The sequence below is a fragment of the Delphinapterus leucas genome, chromosome 17 (assembly GCF_059928025.1).
Source record: "Delphinapterus leucas isolate spDelLeu-1000000601 "Yukka" chromosome 17, BTC_Dleu_Yukka2, whole genome shotgun sequence".
Lineage (NCBI taxonomy): Eukaryota > Metazoa > Chordata > Mammalia > Artiodactyla > Monodontidae > Delphinapterus > Delphinapterus leucas.
In genome coordinates, this window is record NC_143145.1 from 8,405,047 (window position 1) to 8,431,251 (window position 26,205).

The 26,205-nt window shown below is 47.9% G+C and overlaps 1 protein-coding gene across 1 annotated transcript in view; it reads right to left on the minus strand.

The window, feature by feature from the left end:
* TG (thyroglobulin) overlaps positions 1-26,205 on the minus strand; it is a 169,993-nt gene that overhangs the window by 38,715 nt on the left and 105,073 nt on the right. The window contains exons 33-35 of the mRNA XM_089898699.1: positions 25,954-26,033; positions 25,110-25,253; positions 17,595-17,657 (exon numbers count right to left, since the gene is read on the minus strand). Coding sequence (XP_089754825.1) covers positions 17,595-17,657; positions 25,110-25,253; positions 25,954-26,033 — 287 coding nt within the window. The remainder of the gene's footprint in view (positions 1-17,594; positions 17,658-25,109; positions 25,254-25,953; positions 26,034-26,205) is intronic.

The following is a 26,205-nucleotide window of genomic DNA, read 5'->3' on the forward strand; positions in this document are numbered from 1 at the left end:
TCCTCCACTTAACAGCTCTGTGACTCTGGGCAAACCACTCACCCTCTCTGAGCTTCAGTTTCCTCATCAGTAAAATGGGTATATTACCAGATGCTCTCTTCTAAGATGGTCATTGGGAATGAATGAGCTACTGTGCGTGAGCTGCACAGAGCCCGCTCGGGGTAGGATTAGTGAAATCAGCCGATCCCATTCTCTCTGGGCCGAGTTGCTCAGTTCTTGCTGTGTTTGGGTCACTGTCTTTTTGAAACTATAGAGGTAGGAGCCTGACTGAGGTGCTGGGGGAAGTTCTCTAAGGGGTAAAGGAGCACAAATCACTGTTGGTGATTTCAAAACCTTCCTCCTGAATTCGCCTCATCCCCGCACCCCAGCCTTGTCCCTGCCCAGGAGGGCCTCTGTCGGCATCTCCCTTCCCGCCTCCGGCCCTGGGACTCCTGGCCAGGCCGTTAGCACAGTGGACGCAGGGCGCGTGCCCGACCAGGAGGCCTGCTGCTGAATATAGCAACTTTCGGAAACAGCAGCATTTCAAGGTTTTGTGAGCCCAGCACGCCCCAGGTGAACCCATGGCCGCCCCCTCTCTCCATCCTGCTCTTTGCTCCCACACCGTGCTCCTTCTTTCCTCGGGGACTGCATCCACCACCCACCCTGTTGCCCAACCCAGAAATCCCACCACCTTCATCACCTTCTCCCTCACTTTGTCCTGGAAGTTCTGCCTCCTCAGCCCCTCTGGGAACTGTCCTTTCTTTTCCACCTAGATTCTGGCCTCATCGATTTCACTCCAGATGCTCCAGTTACTGAGACCCAAATGGGCCTCCCTGTCACTGGCCCCCTCATCCCTTCTCAGGCCATCGACACACTGCGACCAGGGTCACCTCCAAATCTGATTACGACACCCACTGCCCGATGTCCTCGGGGTAACAGGGCGAGTCTGCTGAGGTCTTCAGCTATATCACACCCCTCTCACTTTCACATGGTGGGCCTGGGTGCTTGCCATGGTCACCCATACACCAAACACATTGTACAATCATAAGTAGAAAGAGATGTTGCTTTACTACATAATTTGAGTTACTTATGTTAACTCAGATCCATCCTAGTCATAGCAGATGAGGCAATGAGCCACCGGGAGGAATAGTCACAGGGCACTCCCCAAGGTCACTGGGCACCCCCCAAGGTCACAGGGTAGAGCCTGGTCTCAGACCCTGCCAGCATGGTTTCCATCTGCCTGGCTGTAGCCTGGGACCTCCTTCCCAGCAGCAAATGCACTCCCTCTCAGCCCTTGACACAAACCTGTGTTATGGTGTGGAATCTTGATGACTCTTTCATACTGTAAACAACCTACATATGAAATAGTTCACCAACAGGTCTGAAGACTTTGGAGGAAACACGCCTTCAGAAGAACGTGGCCCTGCCTGTCCATTAGCAGAGAAGAAAGGGTGACCCTGAAGGGAAGAGAGACTCACCCATGTCACACAGCCCTTACCTCAGTGATGGGGACAGACAGTCTACCATCTAGTGGGCTGGCAAATTCAAGATGATCTGATTCTGTCTTACAGTACAATGCTGAGATGGACAACATTATCCCTATTTTACAGAAGAGAAAAGTGAATGAGGGCCAGAGAGGGCCAATGACTTGCCCAAGGCCACACAGCTAAAAGGTAGTGAGCCAGCATTTGAACCCGGGACAGCCTTGTGCCATTAGGTTGCCCTGTACACCTAAGCATTGCTGAGGGTGGGCAGGGCCGAGGGGAGGGAACGAGAGGGGCAGCACGGCCGGCAACCTTGGTACAGGCAGGCCTTGGGGTGATATCAAGGTACTTGCATTCCCTTCCAGGCAGCATTATTCCCTTTTAATGTAGACTCAGCTTAAAAAAAATCACTAGACTAAAATATGTTTGAAAATTTCCACCAATATATGGAAAACTGTGTTTAATTCCCTTTCCTTCCTCCCTCCCTTCCTTCCTTTCTTCCTCTTTTCTTGCCTTCCTGTCTTCTTGCCTTCCTTTGTTCCTTTCCACACGGATATCAGTTAAAGAAAGAAATGTTTGATTTTGATTTCAAGGCCCAGAGAGAGTAATTCCAGCTGTTAAAAATAGCTAAAACAAAACAAAACAAAAAACAAACACCCATGGAACTACAGACCTGTGTTAAGACAGGAGGAACAGGTCTCTCGCTTGCTGGCTGGGTAAGTAACCAAGGGTAAGTTCCCACTCTGGCCCTCCTCTCTCTCATTTGAAAAATGGTGGGGTTGGGGGGGAAGAGCCTTTCAAAGTTTTTTAATCAGGTCAAAGTGCAGAAATGTCAAGCCAGTCGCAAATGCCTGACCTTCTCTCCAACGTTCAAATAATCACAGAGCCATTTTTTAAATGAAAAGATCAATGTGATTTTCTTAAGAATCACCAAGAATGAAGATAACAAGCAGACACTCTAAAGCACTGAAAAGAATCCAGGATTCTTACTGTTTTTCTTGCAATCAGAACCAAGAAGAATTCCTTTCTGCTCCTCAAGGCTTATCGAAGGGATAGGTGCTGAACATCGAAAAAGCCTGAGGAAATACTGGAGGTGGTTTCCATGCCCAGGCCGGCCGGGGGGAGAAAACGTCAACGCTTTTGAAGCCTTTCAGCAGGAAAGGTCTTTCACACAGGAAAACATTTCAGGCACCAGCAAGCCTCCGTGACCTTGGAGTCAGCAGAGTATAACAGGCTCGCTAATGCTGCTTTCTCAGCTTTACGGCCACAAGCTCTCGCTGGTAGAAGACACTTGTGTGCTGTCATTATTGGATGGGACCAAGACTCAGACAACCTCATTTCTCACCAGACACCGTCTTTCAAGTGAGAACCACGTCACACTGGTCTATTTTTACCCTCATTAACACTCAAAAAAAAAAAAAACCCCAAAAAACCCTAGATGTTCCTTTGATAACAGAAAGAAGAAAAAAGATGTCCCTTGTTATTTTGCAACTATTTGAGAGATGAAAATGTGACCAGAGCTAGCTGTTGGTCTAGTATACCTTCAGAGAGAAATGCCTGACATAGCAGACCCCACCGGACCCGTTTTAACATTTATAACACTAGAAAAATACCCAGAGACGTATTTACCTCTGTTCAGCCTCCAAATACCTATTTTTGAGCTACCCAGGAAGCATGCTTTCATCTTTAACTTTGCACCTCCAGAGCCTAGCAGAGGGATGGCAGCGAGCACTGTGGGTTGAATTGCGCCCCCTCAATCCCAAGATTCACACTTCAAATTCATCCTAACCCCCAGCACCTCCGAACATGATCTTATTTGGACATAGGGCCTTCACAGAGGTAATCGAGTTAAAATGAGATCATTAGAATGGTCCCTAATCCAAAAGGACTGGTGTCCTCATAAAAAGAGAAAATTTAGACATAGAAATGGACATTAAAGGAAGATGACGTGCAGACACAGGGAGAAAACTACCATCTACAAGCCAAGGGGAGGGTTCCAGAACAGATCTTTCACTCACAGCCCTCAGAAGGAACCCACCCTGCCAGTACCTTGATCTTGGACTACCAGCCTCCAGAATTGGGCGAGAATAAATTTCTGTTGTTTAAACCCCCAGATTGTGGTATTTTGTTACATAGCCCGAACTAATACAGTGAGTGACTATGCAGTAAAAACAAACATTCCTTGATTCACGGAGAGCCTGCTGCACCCCTGTGTTGCCTAGAAATGCTGATTGTAATGGTAATTCTTATCATGTCAAATAACACATATTACCATGGCTAATGTTTACCAACCATTTCCTATTTGCCAGATGTGCTGCGATGTGCTATGTGTGTTGTTTCATTTAATCCACACACAGCCATGTGCATGGCTGTCCTGGCCACCACTGTGTGCACATTTTAAGGAGGGACCACTCTGGGAGCACCCTGCCTGCCCAAATCCCAGCTCTGCCCACTGCCAGCTCCGACATGGGGTAAATCGTACTCTGTAAACTGGAATAGTCGTGTCACCTGATGTCACCTGAGTCACAGAGAGGGCTTCCCATATGCTAAGGGTTACAGCTTGCTATTGATCCTTCTAGCCTCCCTGAGGGGAGGGGTGGAAGCAGCTGTGCCGTCCTCCCATCTGGTTTTCCCAACGCCATATCGTTGTCCCCAGTGTGTGTCGTGGCATAAAAAGTCAGTGGGCCTTGGACACACGGTGAGGGTGAGGGCTGAATGGATTGATGCCTACAAACTGCTTGGAGCATAACAAGCACTCAGTAACATTTATTAAAGATTTACCCCCCGTGTGTTGACCCCAAAACCAGAGCTTCTAGCTCTGCCGTGTTGCTGAATGCACAAGGGCGTACACGCTGTTACTTGTAAAACAGGGTATTTTCAACCAAAACACGAGCATTAATAGTACTGATAGGAATGCTGCCACACATACCCCCCCCCCCCACTTTCCTGGTCAAGAGTGTTGCACAGTGGGGGTTAGGTCTGGTTATATGGCCCAGGAGGACCAGAAAAGACCCACTCTGATGATTCAGGGACTTGGGAGGAAGGATGGAGAAGACAGCACATCTTCAGGCTAGGACAGGGGTGAGCGAGAAGTTTCTGTTAGAAGCCGAATAGTAAATGTCAATATTTTAAGCACTGTTGGCCACGTTCATTCTCTGCTGTGCGTTAGCTCTATGTCACATTCTGAGCTTACAGCTCTTGCACAGAAACAGACTGCAGGCTGTGGTTTGCGACCCCCAGGCCAGAAGACAGAGACAGAAGGGACAGGGGTTCAGTCACTATGTACCATGACGGATAGAGGGTCTACATTCTGGGAACCAAAAATCCAATAGGAAACTCGACAGGGAGTTTTGTACTTTTTCCGGGAATGAGGAGCCATCTGGGAAATGCCATCTGGAAGGTAAAGTATCGTAATTTTATGACATGTTGATAGTTCTCCTTCCTAACCTGGCATGTTAATGTCCTTTTACAAAATGATTCGTTTGTTTTGTTTTCTTAAAAGGGTTCTTATTTGGTAGAATGAAAAGGTGGCAAACATGAGCTGCCCTCCAGCCCGAGGATAGAATCCAAGCCCTGCCTGTCTTCTCGACATGGAGGTGGTCTCCCCCGACTCCTGACCCAGCCTCTGCAGCTGCCAGCCCTTGAAACCATCCGCCTGCTGTCGCAGCGAATCCCCGAACCCTTCTCATCCTTCCCTATCCGCTGTGTCCTGGAAACAAGGGTTCTTACCATAATGTCCCCTGCCCTCATTCTGAGTCACAATCTTCCAGCTATGAAACCTTCTAGTACTTCTCGTCCTCAACTAGGGGTGCCTGGTCATTCTCCCACATTCTCCAAATTCTTTGCCAGCCAGCTGGTAATTTTCATCTTCACCCCAAATCCTGCTAAAACCTTGGGGGACTTTGTCATCTATGGGGAAAGTAGATGGCCTACTTCATAGTCTGGTCTCAGTTTCCTGGCCTCTTTAATCCCAGAAAACTGTATTTGCATTCACTCCAGCCAAGTACCTCCACAATCGCACCCCAAACCCTGGCAAGGCACTGAGCTCCGTCACCCTGTAAATCCCACTTGTCTAAGGGACACTTGCTGCTACATCCCACAATCCTCCTTCCTTCTAGCATTTTTGTACTTTATTCCATCAAAACCAGCTCTTTAGCTTCACTGTGATTTCTACTCTCTCACCCTCCACACCATGTTATCCATCTTCACTGGCTCATAAACCAAGGCCTCCGATTGGTTGGGGTCCATCATTTCAACTTCCCTTCTGCCACTGCCCTCAGCCCCCTTTCCTCCCCGTTGGGTTAATCCGATGGGCCTGCTGCCTCTGCAACTTGTCTTGGCCTGAGTACGGCTAAAGAAATACCCACAGACAAACAGATTGGCGCCTTTACAACTATTGGATCTTCGGCCTCCACTGAAGTCTCAACGCAGCCTGACAATGCAGTCGTCTCTCTCTTGCGTTCTCCCCAGGCCTGGGTATCACCATGACCTCTGCACTCTCAGCAGGGGCCTGACTTCTTGCAGCCAGAGAAAGAGGGACCGTTATCAGCGGCAGCTTCAACTCCCCACCCTCCATCTACTCTCTATGAACCGTCCCGTCTTTCCCTCTTTGTTTCTCCTGAACGGAGAAAGGGTGGCTGTTTGAAGCCAATTCCCCCATCGGTGCTCGAGAGTTTGTCCTCACGCCCTCAGGGACATCCATCTACCGACTACCCCCCCATCCAGGCCCACTCCCATCCCTCCTATATGCCCAGTCTACCCCTGAACACTGACACTTCACTCTTTGCATAAAAACGTACACACATCTCTCCATTATTAAAACAACCCTTTACTCTAGCCCAAGGTTTCTTAACTTAGGGTCTGGGTTTAAGGGGGTCTGTTTCCCTGAAAATACATGCAAAATTTGGTACGTATGGAGGAGTATGTTGTTTTCAATACATTCTCGTGGGTGATTCATGACCTAAAAGTTGACAGTTGCTAACAAATGTTCTACAGTTCTTTTTTTAGCTGTCAATCTCTTTCTTTTTCTTCAGAGCCAAGATTTTTGGGAAAGTTTGTAGTTTCCATTTTCTCAAATCACTACTATGTAGTTTCTTCCCTCATCACCTTGTGAAATCTGCAAAGGACTCTTCATGACTAACCTAGTGAATGTTTGCAGTCCCCAGCTTCCTTGAAGCTACTGACCACTTGACCCACCCCTGGTTTCCATGACACCACGTGCTCCTTCTAGCTTTCTAGCTGCTCTTCTGGCTTCTCTTCTGCTCTTCCCTTAAAAACTGCGATTCCTCAGAGATCTGTCCCTGACCTTTACTATTTGCACCCTACACACTCTCCGTGGGTGATCTCATGATCCCCATGACTTAAAATACTACCAACATGCCAGTAATAATCAAATGTATCTCCAGGCCAGACCTTCGCCCAAGCCTCACGCTGAGATACTCAGTGCTCACTAGACACCTCCAAGCAGATGTCCCTGAAGCATCCCAAACTCAGCATGTTGAAAGCTGAACACTTACATCTTACTTCCATCCTCACCCACACTCTTTAACTGGTCCCCTCCTTATATTCTCTATCTTGAGAATTGGCACTCCACCCACGGGACTACCTGACCTGAAACGTTCAACGTTATCCTCACCTGGTGTTTCAGTAGACTGAACGCCCATCTAGAAAGGTCATTATAGAAGGAAAGTCAAAATGAATATTAGTTCCAACTCTAAATTTCAGATTCTACCATCGTAAGTGGATGGGGTAAATGCATTTATCTGATTTGCTAGCAAAATGCACGGCCCCCAAGTTTCCTCACGTTCTGTCTGCTGCCTCCCTTGCCTGCCTCTCCACTTTTCTCATCTGTCCACTTCCTACCACCCCAAACTCATCTGGCGGTCTAGCAACACACTCCGTGTTGTCTGACGTTGCTCACTATTCCCCTTGTTTACAAAGTGAAGTCAGTTTATGCATATGATGAGCTTGTATCATCCTTCAAAACCCCACTCAGGTGCCACTTCCCTTGGAAACCCCTCTGAAAGACTCCTTCCTCCGCCACGCCCCCGTAGTTTTTCTTCTGCTCTAAGTATCTTCTAAATATGTCTAGTGTTCCACTAATATGCTGCATCGAAACTTACTTATGTTCTTTTCTCTGTTAAAATTATGAGCATCTTGAGATCAAAGACTCTGCCTTAGTTTTCATTAATTCTCCAAGACCTATCATGAGAGCATATAAGAATATTAACAATAGAAATAGTAATATAGCTGTAGCTAGCATTTATTAAGGGATCTACATGCTAAACAGGAATAACGTCATCACAATTTCGCATGAGCTGCCCAATCCATAAATATGTAAGGAATGAGTGAATGAACACAGCTCTTTAATTAATAAAGGAGAAATGAGATACTCATCCTTTTCTCATCTCTATAAAGATTAACGCTAGAATTATTCTCATACCACAAGACCTCAGTAAATAATTATTGAATAAATCAATTAGCTGATCAATTAATCATATAGGAAGCAAGTAATGGGCATTTGATTTCATAATATCTCACATTTATGTGATGCATTCTAGTTTGTGAAACATCTTCACTCACACTGTGATATTTAATAATGACATCAACCTGTGCATTCACTGTATCACTATTACTATTTTGCAAGGGACTAAACTGAAGATCAGAGGTGGGGAATAACTTGGCTAAAGTCACAGCTCATGATGGGCAAGCCAAGGGCTTGACCCAGGCTGGCTGCCCCCTCCCAATCCCCACCCCGCCACAGCTGCCCCTTTCTCCCCGTGGCTCAACTCCAGACTCATAAATTGGTTCCCTTTAGTGGCATGTACATCTCAGGCAGGGGTTTTCAAAGACGTCGGAAATGGTCCAGCATCTGTTGAGATTATGAGCTTGTGGTTGGTGAGTAATCATCTTCTACACGGCTAACTTCAAAGACACTTCTAGAGAAATGTCTAAGAAAAAAGCATACACATGAAACCAGACTTGGAGCTATACTCTGTCCATGTCCTCATGACAAATCACTAAATGCACTGCAAGCAAAATTCCTAGTGGAAATTCAAAGGCTCAGATTGAATCTGATTTCTCTCTAGGAAGTCTGACTCCTGTCAAGTGGAACCCCTCAAATTCCACCCACATGCAAAGGCTACCTGGGAGGTGGCATGATAAATGGGTTACTGAGAGCATCTGAATTCCTCTTTCTTGGGGTCATTGTGAGTGATCCCAGGGAGCTGGGGAAAATTGCAGAAATTTGGAGGCACAGATGCATATGAGAACCAACGTGAGCTGAGTAAAGTAATTCCAATGATGTGGAGGCTTCCCTAGAGACACTGAACAAGAGCATGGGACGGAGGCCATCCTGACCTCTGAGTGGACTGTAGGTAACTTGCACAAGGTCTGACAGCTGGTTTGAACCCGGGCGGGCAAACTCCCAACACTGCACTCCCGCCCTCTGCCTCTCCAGTCAGTGTGAGGGTAGGGCCCCGAATTGAAACCCAGATTCGCCCAGTGCCAAGGTCCCTCTGCTTCATTGCTTCTGCTTCTCAAAACATCTGCCAAGAGCCGTCTGCTTGTCTGTGGGTAAGTTATCACAAAAACAGAAGAAAAAAAAACCAAAACACCTTAAAGCATAACTGAGCCAATCGTTAGAATGACCAAAATAGAAAACTTAAAGAGAAACTTAGAGGGCACGTAAACCACACACACCCCCCTCCCCGCACAGTGAGGGAATCTCCAACATGCTTGAATACCCCACTAACGGGGAGCTCATCCTCTCCACCTTGCTCCATCCCAGCAGGACACACCACGACTTCTTCCTCCGTCCTCTGACCCCATCGCCTCTCACCTCATCCCCCACTGCCCCTCCGATGACGCCAGATGCTCTGTCTATACTGAAGCCCCTCCCTCGGTCTCTCCCGTGCTAGGCTCCTCTCCCCTCCTGGACTTTACTCATGGGGGAGGGAAGGTGATTGCTTCCTTGGTAAATTGAATTCAGTTCCACCAAGGAGGCCAGAGAATTCAGCACAGACTCAACAGTGGGGGGAAAAAAAATCAATGAAGAATGACCAAAGGATCATTAAAAAAATTTTTTTTAGTTAAAGAAAACTGTGTAGCCATTGGTAACATAGTATTACCTTTTTAAATCAACAGCTAAAATTGTTATAATCTATAAAACTAAAGGAAATCTACCACTGTTGATGGATTGCATTCAGGAATGGTCTAATCCATAGTCAGCTACTCAGAATGATTAGAGGGCTCCTAGGAAGGGTAAAAAACCGTCTAAAATATTTTCCCCCAAATGCTTAGCAAATGGTCTGAATTTCCACTCTTAAAAACGAAATCTTTCTGGTTTACCCACTTGTTAAAATGTTACCACTCTTGGAGAAAATATTGTATTAAAAAGAAGGTAGGTCCTATAGGTTGGCATATTTTTTTCTTGGTTCTACTCCCTTCAACTCAGTCGAGCAAATAAACCCTTGATGGACCAGGTACAAAACTGTTGTTGTCTGGGGAGGGAGTTATCAAGGTAAATCCTCTGTTTTTTCCAGCCGCAAAGATCTAACAAAGGTTTAAGACACAACTATTCAGCAAACATTGATCAAATGCCTCCCAGGCCCACTATGTACATATGCACAGGTTGTATACTGTACAATTGCAGGGGCAGCATTCACAAAGATGACCTGTGAAAAGGATCCCTTAGAACTGGCAGTGCTTGACTTAATCTAGCTATTCCAACACAGTCAGCCTTCACCAGACATTGGGTGCAGCAATTTTACATATAATATATCTTTCCAGCTTAATAACAGCCTCTTTGAAAACATCATCATCTCCATTTTATAGGTGAGACAACTGAGATTCACAAATATCTTTTAAATTAGTCAAGTTCCCATACCTAAGGAGTGGCAAAGATAGGATTCCTGTATCCCATGTGTGTTCCAATCCATTCATGTGGTTACCATTCATTCATTTATTCATTCTTTCAACAAGCATTAATTGAATCACTGTTGGTTTTAAATATTAACCTAGAGCAAAGTGAACATTTATATATTTTTTTCTTTTTTAAAAAACCAAACAACTATAAATAAAATAAGACTGAGAGTCTACTAGACACTTTGCTAAGTGTTTAGGATCAAACCATGAATTACAAAATAACTGCCCTTTGGAGCACAAAATCTGGCAAGCAAGCAAGCAAGAAAAATATATTCATTCATTTGGTAACTATTTCTTGAGAACTGACTAGGTACCAGTCATTCTTCTAAGAAGTAAAATAGCAGTGAACAAGCCAGATAAAGTCCCTGCCCTCTGCGGCTTCCTTTTTAGAGGAGGGCAAACAAATACTCAAGAAGTAAACAAGTGAGAAGATTTCATAGCAAAAAGATAAGAAGACAATAAAGCAAGGTGAAGGGGTACAGAGTGTTGAAGAGGCTGCTTTGATGGGGTGGTCAGGGGGGTCTCTTTGAGGCGGTGATGTTAGCTCAGAGCAGAGGAGGAGCCAGCCCTGAAGATGTACTAGGATGAAGGCTCCATGGGGCAGGGCTTTCTGAGGCTCTGTTCACTGCTGTAGCCCCAGCACCCAGTGCCAGGCACAGAGTAAGCGCTCACTAAACACCTGTTGAATGAATAAGCGAATGAACAGGGGAATGGCAGCCGAGGCAGAAGGAACTATAACTGTGTCCCAAATCCAGCACCTCACCAGCTGGCCGGAGGCTCCCTCCTGCTTCGTGGAGAGAAGTGAAGCCTTCCAAGCTGGGGCCCAGTTTCCCCACGTGTCCCACTTTCCTTCAGTCTGCCGTGGCTGTGATCCCAGTTTGCCAGCTGTTCTTCCATCACAGCCCCTGGGTCTCAGAGAAGCAGAGAAGTGGTCCAGGGGAGCTGCCACATGTAAGGCTGTGCCCAGAGCACACTCAGCCCTGCCAGTTACAGCTACCCAGGCGCCTCGGGGCCGTGGCAGATGTGCATCCTGGCCACACGTGTTAGTCTGGGCACGCAGCTACTAACTAGTCCCCGCACTCTTGACAGACTGAAGGTAGGAAAGAGTGCGTGCCTGCCAGCCTCACCTTGATGGGCCCTGGGATACGGGATCTTCCCCTGGACAGCACTTCCCGTGAAGTAGGGACAGAGTGTACACCGTGAGGTCCAGAGAGAAAGTGTGTGTTTGTGTGTGTGTGTCTGTGTCTGTGTGCGTGTGCACACATCAGCTCTGTGCATATTTGGAAAGGAGATTTAAGTTTTATACAAACATTAGGCAATTTTGGAGTCAGTGCCTGCTCACATGGCCCTTTCAGCCCAAGGACCAAAGGGATTAAGAATTAGCTTGTGTGGGCTAATGCACCACCAGACTCGTGGCTACAGCAGGCAGGTGACAATGCCCCAGGGTTGGTGCAGGGCAGCCTGCACAGTTTTAACAGCACCCATTCCACCCTCAAATGTGCCCCAGATGAGATTATTAAAGTATAACACCACTAGGTTGCAGGCTGTGATGTCCTCCAGATCCCCCTTCATTAATGAAGGGTTCTTCCCCAGCTGCTAGGAGGGCTGCTGGCAGATAGACCCCACTGTCAGCCCCTGCAGGGAGAGTGACCCCTAGAAGGGCAGCCCATATCAGTGAGTGACCAACGTGAGGGCATAACAATTTTGAAGATCGTCCCAGCATCCCTAGAGGTCAGCTGAGGCCTCCTCTAAGGCTGCATTGGAGCTCAAGTTCTCCCTCTGCCCTTCTCCTTCCCTCTCCCACCCCTCTTGATTCCATTCCCTTAAAAAATGACCTGCATACTGAACTCAGAGTCTGATTCCTGAGGAACCCAACCAGCAACAGCCAGCATCTTCAGTGGGGAGACTCTGGATTTGGATTCAGATTGGGTTTGAACCCCAGCTCTACCATTCATTAGTTATGTGACGTTGGGCCTTTCTGACCCTCAGTTTCCAAATCTGTAAAATGGACATAATGGTGCACACTGCCTAGGGCAGTTTTGGGGATTAAAATATGGAAACCATTTAGCATAGTGATTGACATATTTAGTCACTCAATACCTAGGAATATAAAAATTCATGATTTTATAGCTCTGCCCTTAACTGGCTGTGACTTGGGAGAGTCACTTTCTCTCTCTCTGCCTCAGTTTCCTCCTCTATAAAAAGATGGGTTTGGACTTGGGCACTATTACTGACATTTCTTAAATACCCACTCTTATCAGGTTTTGTGCTGAGCCTTGTACTTTATTCCACAACACAAGCCTACTAGGGTGATATTTCTTACTTTTCACCATCATCCTCATTTTACAGAGGCCAACAAAGGCATCAGGAGGCTGAGGAATTTGGCCCCAGAGTACCCACGTGTTAAGTGATGGAACAGGATTGGAAGCTGGGCAGACGGACTTCAAATCTCATCTCCACACCAGAATGCCCCGATGTTTCCCTCAATTAGATGATGCACACACTCCTGCCAGTGCTGACATTTTTTAGGATCACACGATTCTGTCTCCAGCTTAGTGGAAAACATTTGCAGAAAAGATCAACTGAATTCTATCAACCCTTTGGCACAGCTGTGAAAAGCCAGAGGCAAAGCAGACAAAAGTGATTGACTACAAATCGCAGGTCCCAAAAAAGACTGCTGGTGTGGCCACTTCTATCTCCATATACCCAGGGACAGCTTTGTTGCTGTCACTGGGCTCCAGGCTGGTGAAGCTGAGCAGGGCAAACTTTCACCAGGCATCCCTCTCAGCCATGCGTCACACCCTCTCAACTGCAGCTTCACCCACAGCCTCGATCTGCTGGTAGCAACCTGTGATCACAGTCAAGGGCTGGGGCATTTTTTAAAGGGTATTTTGAAGTTCCTCAGGTGAAAGGAACTTAGAGTACAGGTATAACTTTTTAAAGACTCACATCTGTGTTTTCCCCTCGCTTGCAATCTAAATACTCTAAATAATCTAAATTTGTTTCAATGGCACCTCTAAGAGAAGAGCTTCTGAGATAGTGGATGACAAGCAAAACGTCAATTCTCCTGGGAATTAGCCCTTGGAAGACCTCCCCGCCCCCCATTTGGCCTGCAGGAGGGGGCAGACAGTGGTCATCTTACAGACAGGGTCCAACATCTGAAAAGACATCTCATGCTAACCCTGAGCTGGGTTGTCATGGGTCTTTTAAGAAGCAATGGACATTTATGAAGAAATATCACCTTTACTGTTTTGCCCGTTTAAAAAAGCATACAACGTTTCCCTAAAGAGCGTAAAACGGCACTCTACATACAGATGACGCAATTGTCCTCGCTCTCTCAAAGCCTAGCTTGTCAGGCACCAGTGCATCTCCCACACAGCCCAAAGGGAGAGCGTTTGAGTCATTTATTGGGTTTTATTTATTGAGTTTGAGCAGCTCATTATGGAACTGCTTAAAACCCTTCAAGGGTTTGTGGTACCCAAGGCACTCGAATGTTTGGCCCCAGTCCCCTGTCCAGCCTCCCTCCTGGCCCTGCAGTCCTGAGCTACCTGTATTTCCCCGCATGTGCGGTGCTAATGCAGGCCCCGGGATTCTGTCCATGCACTGCCCTCTGCCCAGGATGCCCCCTGCCCCCTCCTGGCCATCTGACAAATGCACACTGGCCTTTATGGCACAGACTGGCCATGATGTGCCTGGGTGCTTTCACTGTCTGTGGTGAATTTTGGGGGAGCCTTCTCCAGGCTCCCACTGCCACTGGAAGTGGCTTCACTTTGGTAAGTGGCTCATCTCCTTAAATTCTTTCTTCCTGTGCCTTTCTCCTAATTAGTAGGTGGGATACTCTCTTTGCAAACAAGACCTTCAACACAGCACACCTTTCCTGGAACGTAAGTGACAATTCAGAATCCATTTTCCAAAATAGATATTCACCAAATTGAACTAAATTGAAGTGAAAGAGGAATCTGTTTTGCCATAACACGCTTCTCTGTTCGTGCCCACCCTAGCGCTCCCAAGAGACCTTGCCAAGGTCTAGTTCCAAAGCCAGTACGAAGTCCCACGCCGGCTCCATGTTCAAGCTACAGCATTTCTCTACTGATCATCTTCTGCCCCTCCCACTGACAGCCCTAGGCCCACCACCCTGGACCGTTTCCAATGTCTGAATGCCTCAGGCTGTTTTGTGGTCCTGGGCCTTTGCACGTGCACTCTCTTTGGAAAGACTTTCTGAAACACACCCATTTGACAAACTCCTGCTGTCTTCAAACCCCACCCCCCACCCATTAATGTGTCTGAAGTCTTCTCGGGAGCAACATAGACCAAGCGTTTAGAGTGTATGTACCCAAGACAGGCCCCTGAGATTTCACAAGCCACCTTTGGCTTCATCATCCCCATCGACCAATCAGCTCATCAGAATCCCATTTTCAAAAAGGCTTTGAATGGGCAGCTTATACACACAATCTCATAAAAGAAACAAGGCCGAGACTTTAGGTCTCCCGACAAGTCTGGGGCTGGGAAGTCCATCTCTGTCACCCTTTCCAGAAGTTCAAACCAAATATTTTCATCTAACTTCGAGGGGGGCCAGGCAGGCACATGTGGGTTCCAATCCCAGCTTGATCATTTAACCTAACAGAGCTTCAGTCTCCTTATTTGAAAAATTGACCTTGTTACCATCTAACTTTCTTCTGAGCATTAAATGATTTATGAACTGCTTGGTATTTAATAAATATTTCCTTTTCTCCCCGAATAAAAAGTACATAAAGATGAGGGTTTTACGTATGCTTGGTATATACATGCAAGTGTGAGCACACACACACGTGCACACGCACACAATCCATGTCACAATCACATAGACATACCAATACCCCGAAGGCAGAATGATGTCCTCCCTCTGACTCTCATCAAAGGAACATGCTCAACCTCTTAATTCCAACTTGGAAGCTCTAAGCACACATGGAATGTCGGCCCCCCATCTCTCCTGCTTTCAGATCACACTCGTCAAAGGCACATTTGAAAATACCGTGACATCTCATTCCGCCTTCAAAACATCTACTCAGCTCCGTAGACTTTGTGTGTGTGTGAAGGGAGATGTGGAATTCTACACCTTTTCTTTCTTTTGTTGGTAACTCAAGTCTCAGTAATACAAATTTTAGCAAAAACAGACTGGAAGCATTGTAAAATCACCTGAAGAGGTTCATGTGTTGATCGATTCCTATCTAATATATGCATCTGACATTAGGTACGGAAGTTTTCTTTATCCGTAAATTTAATAAATGATATTTTTAGTGATAATACTTAAGGATTCTAAGCACATGATGGGAAAAAAACCACTTTGAGGGACTTCCCTGGTGGCGCAGTGGCTAAGAATCCGCCTGCTAATGCAGGGGACACGGGTTCGATCCCTAGTCTGGGAAGATCCCACATGCGAAGCAACTAAGCCCGTGTGTCACAACTACTGAGCCTGTGCTCTAAAGCCCACGAGCCACAACTACAGAAGCCCAAGCACCTAGAGTCTGTGTTCTGCAACAAGAGAAGCCACCGCAATGAGAAGCCCGTGCACCGCAATGAAGAGTAGCTCCCACTTGTTGCCACTGGAGAAAGCCCACGCGTAGCAACGAAGACCCAACACAGCCAAAAATAAATAAATAAAATAAATAAATTTATTAAAAAAACAACAACAAAAAAGAAAACACTTTGATTCACTGCTAGTAAGTCTGCAACAACAAACAAGTGGTTGGGACTAATTTGGCAATATAGATCTAGTGTCAAAAAATCTAGAGTTTTCAAACCCAGTAATTCTGCTTTGGAGAGTCTGCCCCCAGGAAATAATCTCAACATTGGAAAGAGCTTTATGTACCAAGGTATTCTTGTGGTATTTTCGTAATAGTGAAGAGTCAAAAACAATCAAATGCCCAGAAATAGAGGAATGAGTTAGTGAACGACAGTGCGTCGACCTAGTAGGATAATGTGACAACCGTGGTTGATCACTGTACTGTCTTTGTTTCTTCATCACCAGATTGGGAGCATTTTAAGGGGAAGAACATAGACAGATGAATGAATGAATGAATGAATGAATATACACATGCATACATGAATGGTTTAGACATATATAACTGTTTGGAAATATACACATGATGCAATATTAGGTAAAAACAAGACACGTAACATTGTAGCAAGATTACAACTACGTTTCCATACAGAAAAGTCTAAGGAGATTAGGAAATAAACCGATGTATGAACTGACATGGAGTAACTTCTAAATAATTCTGTGATTTTTTCCTTCTGTATTTCAGCATTGTTTGAATTTTTCTGTAATTAACAAATAGGAAAATAGGACCTGCCCCTTGAGGTTGGTGTGAAGATCAAATGTCTTAGATGTGAAATCTTTAAGTGCTTAGACATCGATATTCTGTACAGAATGCTCAGGGGAAAAAAATACACACAAAGTCAGCTCTTGTAACTGAGGGAAGGAAGTGACAACATGGTTGAGGACATTTATACTCTCAGCCCAGCCTTGATGACAAATGATTCTCTCCTACACTAGCTACATGTTGTCCCTTCAGCCAGGACCATAATGACAGACATCTAGTGCCCCTCAGACATCATGTCACAGGACAGGAATGATGAGAGCCTCTCATTTCCTGACTAAGGGGAAGCAGAAAAGGGACATGCAGCGAAGCCCATGCTGCCCTGCCCGGTCCCACGGCGACCACCGCCCCGCGCTTCCTGCCGCCAGACAGGGTGTGTGTGGTGGGGACGGTGCCATGTGCAGAAGGAGACGGCAGCCTCAGCCCAGGTGGTGCTCCTGGGATCAGGGCCAGTGCCCGGCCTCAGATGTCACTGTGCTGCACGGGGCACCGACGGCTCGGAGCCCCGACTCCTCTGCACATAGTTCCCAAACGCTACTCTTCCTGACACGGCCCCGGGCTTGTGCAGGCCTAGTCACTACACAACAAGGTGCAACAAACCTTAGAATGAAAAGCAGGAGGACTGGGCTCCCGCCGCGCTCTGCGGCCAGTTGGACGCACTCCTTGGCTGGCATGTAAACTGCTGCGATGTGCTGCTGGCATTGGCCCTCTCTATGCATGTGTGAACTGAGAGGGGCTTGAGTTCATGGATGTGAGAGGGTCATGGGAGCTATAAACTACGGGACAAAAGCAAGGAGAAAGATGAGGCCGCATCACATCGGAGAAATTAGGAAGACAATGAACTTACCGCTCTCTGTGAGGGGAGGCAAAGCCACCGAAGGGCAAAAACCGGAAGCGTCATTTTGAGCAACTGCAAAAGAAGACAACGGCAGCCCTTTAGCTCTTTTTCACCCTTTCGATCATTGAGTCCTGAAAGGCAGGACTAGAGGTCCAACCTGGTGACAGAAAAGTCAAACTTGGAAGGCAGACGGTGGGCCCACAGTGCCCGGCACCACTCCCGTGTGGTCAGAACGGGCTAGGCTGTGCTGAAGGGACGTCCTGACATCTCAGGGGCTTAAACCAACCTGGCACCACACGCTCACTGCAGCTGGGCTGCTTTCTCTCCTCTGTGTCACCCTCCCTCGAGGCCCAGACCGGGGAGGCGCCATCAAGCCCCTGCCTCACAGACGCTGCGGCAGGGGATCTCACTCCTGCTCTCACAGCTTTGCCGACGAGTGACACACAGCACTCGTCATCTTCACATCGTTTTCCAAAGCCAGCGGTGAAGAAGTGCAGACCTACCGTGTTCCAGAGAGTGAGCACCCAGGGACACACAGTGAACAAGTGAAACGCCCACCACCATGGCTTAACTGACTCACTCAGGGAGGGCACTTAGCCTCTCTGGGCCTCAGTTTCCACATCTGTACACTGAGGATGACACAACATATGCTGAGAATGGCTGTGGGCATGACAGGAGGTAGTGTAGGGCCAGACACAGGGTGAGAGCTCACTAGACGGCCGCTATTCACCACAGGCTGTGCGGCAGGTGGACGGAGCCTGGAGTAGGAGGGCAGACAGACCTGGGCTCGAACCTCCATATGCCTCTTAGAAGCAGGGCAGATGGACAAGTTATCTGGCTTCTTCTGCACCCAGTTTTGGCGTTGGCACATGAGGATGATGTCAGAATTAAATGAGAAGCCGTGCAGACCCAGCAGGTGACCCGTGAGTGCCCATTATCCCCTTCCCTTTCCTCTTCCCTTACTGAACAAATCAAAATCTTCAAAGCCTCAGCATCCTTTTCTTCCAGTGGCCCAAACTAGGAGTGCTGTCAGATCTTCTCCCTCTCTGAGCTATGGTGTAGCATGGTCAGGGGTCAAGGGTCATGGGTGGGGCCCACAGTCAAGGGTCAGCAACCCAGGGTGAGATTGTGTGACCTTGAGCAAGTTGCTTCACCTCCCTGTCCTCAGTTTCCTTGTCTGTAAAATGGGGGTAATGACAGTACCTCTCTCAGGGTTGTGAGGCTTAGATGAGTTGTTGTATGTAAACCTTTGGGCATACAGTAAGCACTCAATAAATGCCGGCCACTATTCACTCTTTTTTTTGTGGTACGCGGGCCTCTCACTGCCGCGGCCTCTCCCGCTGCAGAGCACAGGCTCCGGACGCGCAGGCTCAGCGGCCACGGCTCACGGGCCCAGCCACTCCACGGCATGTGGGATCTTCCCAGACCGGGGCACGAACACGCGTCCCCTGCATCAGCAGGCGGACTCTCAACCACTGCGCCACCAGGGAAGCCCCACTATTCACTCTTAATATCGCCCTTTCACAGTGACACACCCTTGTCCTTGACTCTTGGCCTTGTCTGCCTCCATGAAAAGCCTCGAGTCAGAGTCATGCTCTATTCTGGTCCCCGAAGTCCCGGTTTGGGTTCCCTCCCATCCCATCCCCTCCGCCGCCTTCCTCACTTTGGTCAGACATGCCACGACCCAGCCTCCCTGAGTTCTTGAGCCCCCAGCTGTCGTGTGTCTCTCCTGCTTGACTCCATCTGCCTAGAAGCACCTGCTCCTGGTCATCATTCTATGGCCCTGGTTCCCAGCCTTCGGCAGACATTGGAATCCCCTGGAGGGCTTGATGACACACACCACGTTGGCCCCATCCCCAGACTGTCTGGTTCAGCAGGTGTGGGCTGGGGCCTGAGATCCGGCGTTTCTAACAAGTTCCCAGGTGAGGCTGACCCTGCTGATCCAGGGACTCACTCTGAGGGTTGCTGAGCTAAGGCTCCTGTCACCCAACATTCTGTGAGCTCCTCCCACAAAACTCAGAATGACTCAGAACCACTCACCATGCTCTACAGCACCCAGGGGCCCAGCTTGTTTATTTAAATGTCCATCTTTGCTTTCTCAGAGCAAAGACCCTGAGAGTCAGTGCAATCTTCAGAAAACAATCTGATGAATCTACATCGAGGGCATTCAGATGCCCACACCCTTGGACCCAGTAATTCTGCTTCTGGAAATTTATCTGGAAATTCAAAGCAAGCTCGGTTTGCAAAGGAAACATTTTTACAGCACTAATGAAACACTGGAAACCGTATAAGTCTACCGCTGTGAGAACAGTGAGGCGAGCTGCCGCACATCCGCAGGGAGAATTACTATGTGCGCGTCTCAGCCAGGCATTCATCACATAGTTCTGGGGCTGCTGCTGCTCTACTTACCCTTCCTCATCCTCCATCAGTGTTTCCTGACGGGGGGCTGTCGGCCCTTTGGGTGGGACCTTCTTCACTGTACAGGAATAGCTGAGCCCTGAAAGTTCTCAGCTTCCCTGGGCCGCGGGGCACTGAGCCTCAGCCCCTGGGAGGGACTCCGTCCCTGGGGACGCCCCTACAGAGAATCATACCGTGCAACCTTGAGCAAGTTGCTCAGCTAATTCATGCTTGTTAAACAGATGGATGGTAACCCTTCTGCTTCTTCCCAGCTCTGCTTTCAGTGACATCAAGCTGGTGGCTTGAAATGGGCCGTGGCTGGAGTATTTACACCACGGAAAGTGGCAACCGCTACAAAACAACGAATCAGGGCCCCCGCCACCCTCCCCAGTTGTAACACATTTGCCAGCACAGCAGAGAATGCGGGTAAGGATAGACCCAACCTCATCACATTCTTTGGGGACCAAATAAGATGTTGCCTGCGAAACACTAGCCTAGCCCTGGAGCCCACTCCGTGCTAAGTAAATGGCAGACACTCTTGAGGGGATGTGAGTGATGATGTGAAGAGCGGATTGCACAGTAAATTCTCCTACGTGTGGTGGTTTCTACATGGGCTGCAGAGAGGCATAATTAGAAGAGCTGGTCATTTCCTTTCCATTTCCCATATCTAGAATAGCTACAGGGTCCAAGTACATTTGCTTAACAGAAGAACAAAGGAAGTGTGAGGCTTCGGTTGTTTTTTTAGATGCTGCATTTGACTTTGTAAACAAACCAAAGATCCTGCGCCACCTGCAAGTCACACACAGCTGCGGAGCGAATGGCAGCCCAGTTCTCCGAGAGCAGCAGGTACCAGTGCCCCAGAGGCCGCCCCGTCCAGGCAGCCCTGAGCTCTGGGGCAGCTGGACTGCAGAGCAGCCTTCTTACCCTGTACTCCCACCTTGGTTGCTAAGGTACTTCCTCGTTGGGTCCTGCTGTTGGAAAGTGGCTGCCAACAGCCTCATTTGCATCATAATTGCTTGGCCTGAGCCTCTCAGTTTGGTGCTCAGACCCATGCAAATTTCTGTTCTCTGTGGACAGCAGTCAGAAAGCACAGGGTTGCAGGCTCTCTGGGGGCCCCTCTGGGCGCTCCCTGCTCTAGGTTTGTGCCTCTCTCCTAGATCCTAGGAGACTCAACTCCCACTTCTGTTTTGAGAACACAGCCCAGTACCAGGGTTATGTTGCCCGTGTGCAGGTCTCTGCGGACCCCGGGGCTGCAGGGCAGGACCACGGCCACCCCACCCACTATCCCTACGCAGCGGCCACTGCGCCCTTCACCCAGCTTTCCTTTATCTACGCCCAGATTTTCCCCCAGAGTGGCTTTTGCATAATCCCTTATAGAACAAAATTTCTTGCTCCCCTTTTTTGCTTCAGAAGCCCCCGTGGGTCCCCCCCACCGTAACACAAGCCACAGGGCTGAGTAGTTCTCTGATACAGAGGGAATAATTACCTCCCGGTGAGGGGATAGGAGAGTACCAGCCCCACAGGCGTTGTAAGTGAATGCAGGGAGAGTGCTGGAGAGTTGTTTCTGACATTAGTAAGTGCTTGAGAGATGTTCATGTCTCTCACTTCTGCCTCCCCAGCCAGGCTAAACGCTTTTGGGGAGGACCTTCTACCCCTGATGCTTCCATGGTGTTTGACACATAGTAGGAGCTCAACAAATAGCCCTTCCTTTCCCCTTCCTCAGTGTCATTCTTCAGAAACAGGACCTGTGTTACCTTCTTTGTGCCTGGCTCTCAGCCTGCAGTCAAATCAGGGGTCTGTGCTCATCACAGCAGAGATGCCAGTACACGAAATGACCAAACCATGGGTTTGAAGTGAGGGCAAAGCCTATTAACGGAAATTCTTTGCAAGAATTCCTTTGTAAAAAATCCGTGTCTCCTGTGCTGACAGAGAGGTCATCCTTCAAGGCTCAGGTCCCCCTCTGTGCAGGCTTCCCTGGCCCTGCAGGGGCCCTACTTCCTACTATTGTGTGTGACGTATAGCTGATTCACTTTGTTATAAAGCAGGAACTAACACACCACTGTAAAGCAATTATACTCTAATAACGATGTAAAAAAAAAAATCTAACCACTCAATTAAAAAAATAATAATACAAAGATAAGGATGTGGGGAAAGTAACGACGATGTCAGCTTGCCTGTTGGGACTTGCCAACGTTACACTAGGGAAGTTTTGTCTACTACAGAACACAGAATACACCAGAATCCAGAAGATGAGTGTGTTTTGGCTCAAAATATATCACAGATCAGAAGGTGGCTTTGCACTAGGTCAATGTGACCCAGCGGAGAGAATGGTCTAATTGATCGAACCAGTTTCCCTGAGCAAGGTTCCTTTTCTCTGCCTGGGTCTTAGGAGGAGATGATCCATCAAGTCTTAAGACGTAGCCCACCACCCGCAATGGGTGGTGAAGACGACTTAAGGGAAAAAGACCGACCAGTGAGGACCTAGTTCTGCTCCGATGGAGAGTCATGGGTCACACCAGGCCACCAGAACCCCTGCAGCTGGCCCTCTTCTGAAATGGAAAATTCAGAGCCACTCACACCAGAATGGCCACAAGCCATGTGCATCCCGAGGTGTTTCTCACCTATGGGTCCTGAGAGGCTGACGCCATTTTGGCATTTTTCGATTTTTCTCCCCACTCACCCAAACACAGAAAGCAGGCGGCATGCAGGGTGAAAACCTGCCTGCTTGGGCAGCTCCAGGCCAGCGGGCCAGAGCCTGCAGGAGGTGGTCCCTGAAGCACAAAGGAGGGTGTAGGAGGCTTTCAGTAATGGATTTCCACCAGTCTGAAGCAGAATTAATTTCTTGCTCCCATGTCCCCACAGCACTTCATGCATATGACTGTTCTAGCACTGAACCTATGATGCTACAATTAATCACATGCGCCCGCGTCTTCTTCACTAGGACGTGAGCACCTAAGAGGAAGATGACTACATCTTATTAACCCCACACGCCCTAGTGCCCAGCACAGTGCAGGACCCGGTACGGACACTCAATAAAGTTTGAAAACTTCTAGATTTACGACATGAGAATCCAGAGCTAGAAAGGCTTATTTATCTACAGGCTGTAACTCCTCCTTAAGTTGCGAGCGCCTGGAGGACAGGAATCATTTCTTATTCCAACTCAGCCATATAACACAGTGAATATGTCATATGGCTGAGTATAGCCATATACTATGGTTATGTGGTTGGTTATTTGGACCCAGTTCTTTCTGACTAGGTCCAAAAATTCTGGGTCCAAATTCTGTCATTTACCTGCTATGTGTGACTTTGGGCAAGTGACTTAATCTCCCTAAACCTCAGCTAACAGTGGTTATGAGGATCAGGTGAGATAACACTTATAAAGTGCTTGGCATCCAGCCAGGCACACAGTAAGAGCCCAGGGATTAGAGGCTGGATTTGTAAAACCAGAGGCCCCCGGGCATGGCTGACATTCGGTCAGTGTCTGTGGAATGAATTTGTAATTCCCTGTCCTGCAGTTCCTGGTCAGAACCCCTGAGTCCCCAGCCTGACCCCACAGAATATACGTTGGAAAAAGTCAGTGATCTGTGCAGTCAGATCAAAAGAAACAGAACAGATGGAAAAGGTGGGGGCAGTAAGCACCTTGGGTGCTTTTCCTTGCTAACTCCTGCCAGATGTTGTAACCCTCTGATATGATTCCCATATTTCTGAACAGATGAATTATTCCTTAGCCTCTTTTTATCCAATTCTTCCCTGAGCAACAGAAAGATGAAAAATGACATTTTCCAGCTTTTGGTGGGGTGAGGAGATGGGAAGAGGTGTGGGAGGACAGCTGGGCAAGGAGGCATTGTGGGCTGAGAGTTCAGTTCTGAAGGCCCTAAATGCCCAGAGCTGGCACTGGATCTCCTGCGGGGCCACCATCCTAGGCAGGCATTCACTCCCCATCCTCTATATGGCACATCCCTCCCCGCTAAATAGAAACCCACTGAGGATGTTTCATCATACACTCCTGATGTTCTTCTTAAAACAATTCAAGATGTTAAAATAAAATAAAAGTAATAAATAGAGTGAACTCAGATCAAGTCACAGGGTGCTCAAAGTAGACATCAGCAAGGAAGATTCTTTTCAGCCTGGTAACAATCAACCCCAAAAGACTCTGAAGCCACAGAATGCCTCGGGGATTAGTAGGCTCATGAACAAATGTCAAGGACCAGATTCCACCAAAAAGCATAGCTTTGGACATAGCTCTGGAACAAGAGGTCAACCTACTGCTGGTTTCGTTTATTAACTTTATTTTTTCAGTTTATTGGTCAAATGGTTGTTTGAGTTGAGCTGGGGGAAAACCATTCAGGCAATGTGTCCAGACAGTTTCACATACAGTCACTCATGCCATATGGGAGACCTGCCAGGAGGCAGCGGGTAAAGGGGAAGAGTGAAGTCTGGAGTCTTGAGAGCTGGGTTTGCGACCTGACTATGCTTCTTGATGGCTATGTGGTTTGGGTCAAATAACTTCCACTGTCTACACCATACTCTCCTCATCTTAAAATGGAGGAAATAATGTCTACTCCATGGAGGCATTGAGTAATATATTGTATAACCCGTGTAGAAGCCGCAGCACACATGTGGACACACAGTGGGCACATGAGGAATGTCAGTTCTCCTCTCCTTTCCTACTGTGGGCAAAGCATTGTGTTGGGTGATATGCAGAATGTGAAATCAAAGTTATAGACCTCTAAGGTTCCTCCAGGTCAGCCATCCTGTTACTCTCATTTCTAGGGCAAGGACCAGGCCAGGGCCAGACTCTCTCCCTTAAATTTAAAGCTTGAACACAACCACCAAAACCCTCTGGGGCAGACTGAGGAAGACAGTGTCACACTGAAGAGGTTGTCCATTCACTCCTGCTGAATACATCCATGGAGCTGAGACCTAGTTGGACATCTTTCCTTTGAGTCTACAAGCAGACTTCCAATACGTTCCTTTTCTGCTTAAGTTAAATAGAATCTGTCTCTGTCGCTTGCACCCACTGAATCCTGACTAATCTCCTCCCGGGGCCAAGGACATCATCCTAACATAAGTTGAGAAGCAGTCAACTAAAGATGTCCATGTAGCTGTTCGGAGAATATCACTTACCAGGCTTCTGGTACCACCCGAAGGGATAAGTGCGGACCTCAGTGTCGGGAGAGCCACAGTCCAGAATGCGCCAGGCTCCTCCATTTTCCTCACTGCACATCTGAATTCCCAAGCTGTTCAGAGTTAGGCATGTCACCTCTCCTCCTGGAGCAAAAAATAACGAGGACCAGGGAAATGATCATGATGGAAGATTCTAACGGAATGAGAGAAATTCTGCAAACTCATTCTTCAGCAGACTTTTGAGGCGCAGCACACTATTCCAGTGACGATCTTAGTCACTGATGAAAAACCCGCTACCTTAATGAGCTTCTGATCAAAGAGGACATCGATGGAGACAGCACAGACCTGTCGTGTGCCTAGGGCTATGCTGGGGCTGTGTTTGCATCATACTCCTTGGTCCTCACTCAGCCCTAGGAGGAGGGTAACATTTCTATGCCTATTTACAGATAAGAAAACCAAGGCTCAGAGAGATTAAGTCGCTCGTCCAGAATCAAGATTTAAATGCAGATCATATGGATGGATCCAAAGTTCACCCTACCAAGCTGCCTGACCCAGGTCTTGAAAGCTGAGCAGAAGACAGCTAAATGAGCCATGGCAGGAAGGCTACTTGGGTCAGGGAGAAGAGTCGTGTAACGCTGACTGGGCACTGGGCCAGGAGCCATGTCCCAGCTACCATGTTTATTAGCCACCTCCCCTCTCCAAGCCCCCACCTCCCATTTGTGAATGAAGGGCACTTCCCCACCCACACGAGGAGGTGCTGAGGAGTAGATCAGACTGTAGATGTGAACGGGTTTTCTAGACTGTAAAGTGCTGTATGCAGACCAGAGGGAGTTACCATTATTACCTTTTAACTGGGAAACGTTCAGAAAGCCAAAGCCGGTGCAGCACGGGTCCACGTCACACAGTCGTTCACATTCGAAGAAGCTGGCGGAAGGGGAAAAGAGCAGGCCTGAAGGTTTGTGCTGGGCAGGACCTATGGGGCGGGCTGAATCGCTACCACTGACTTCTGGGGGCCTGCCCTCTATGACGACCCTTTCCTGAGTCCAGACACACAAGCTCTGCTCCCGCAGCGCCCATCCCAGCACCAGGGTCAGAC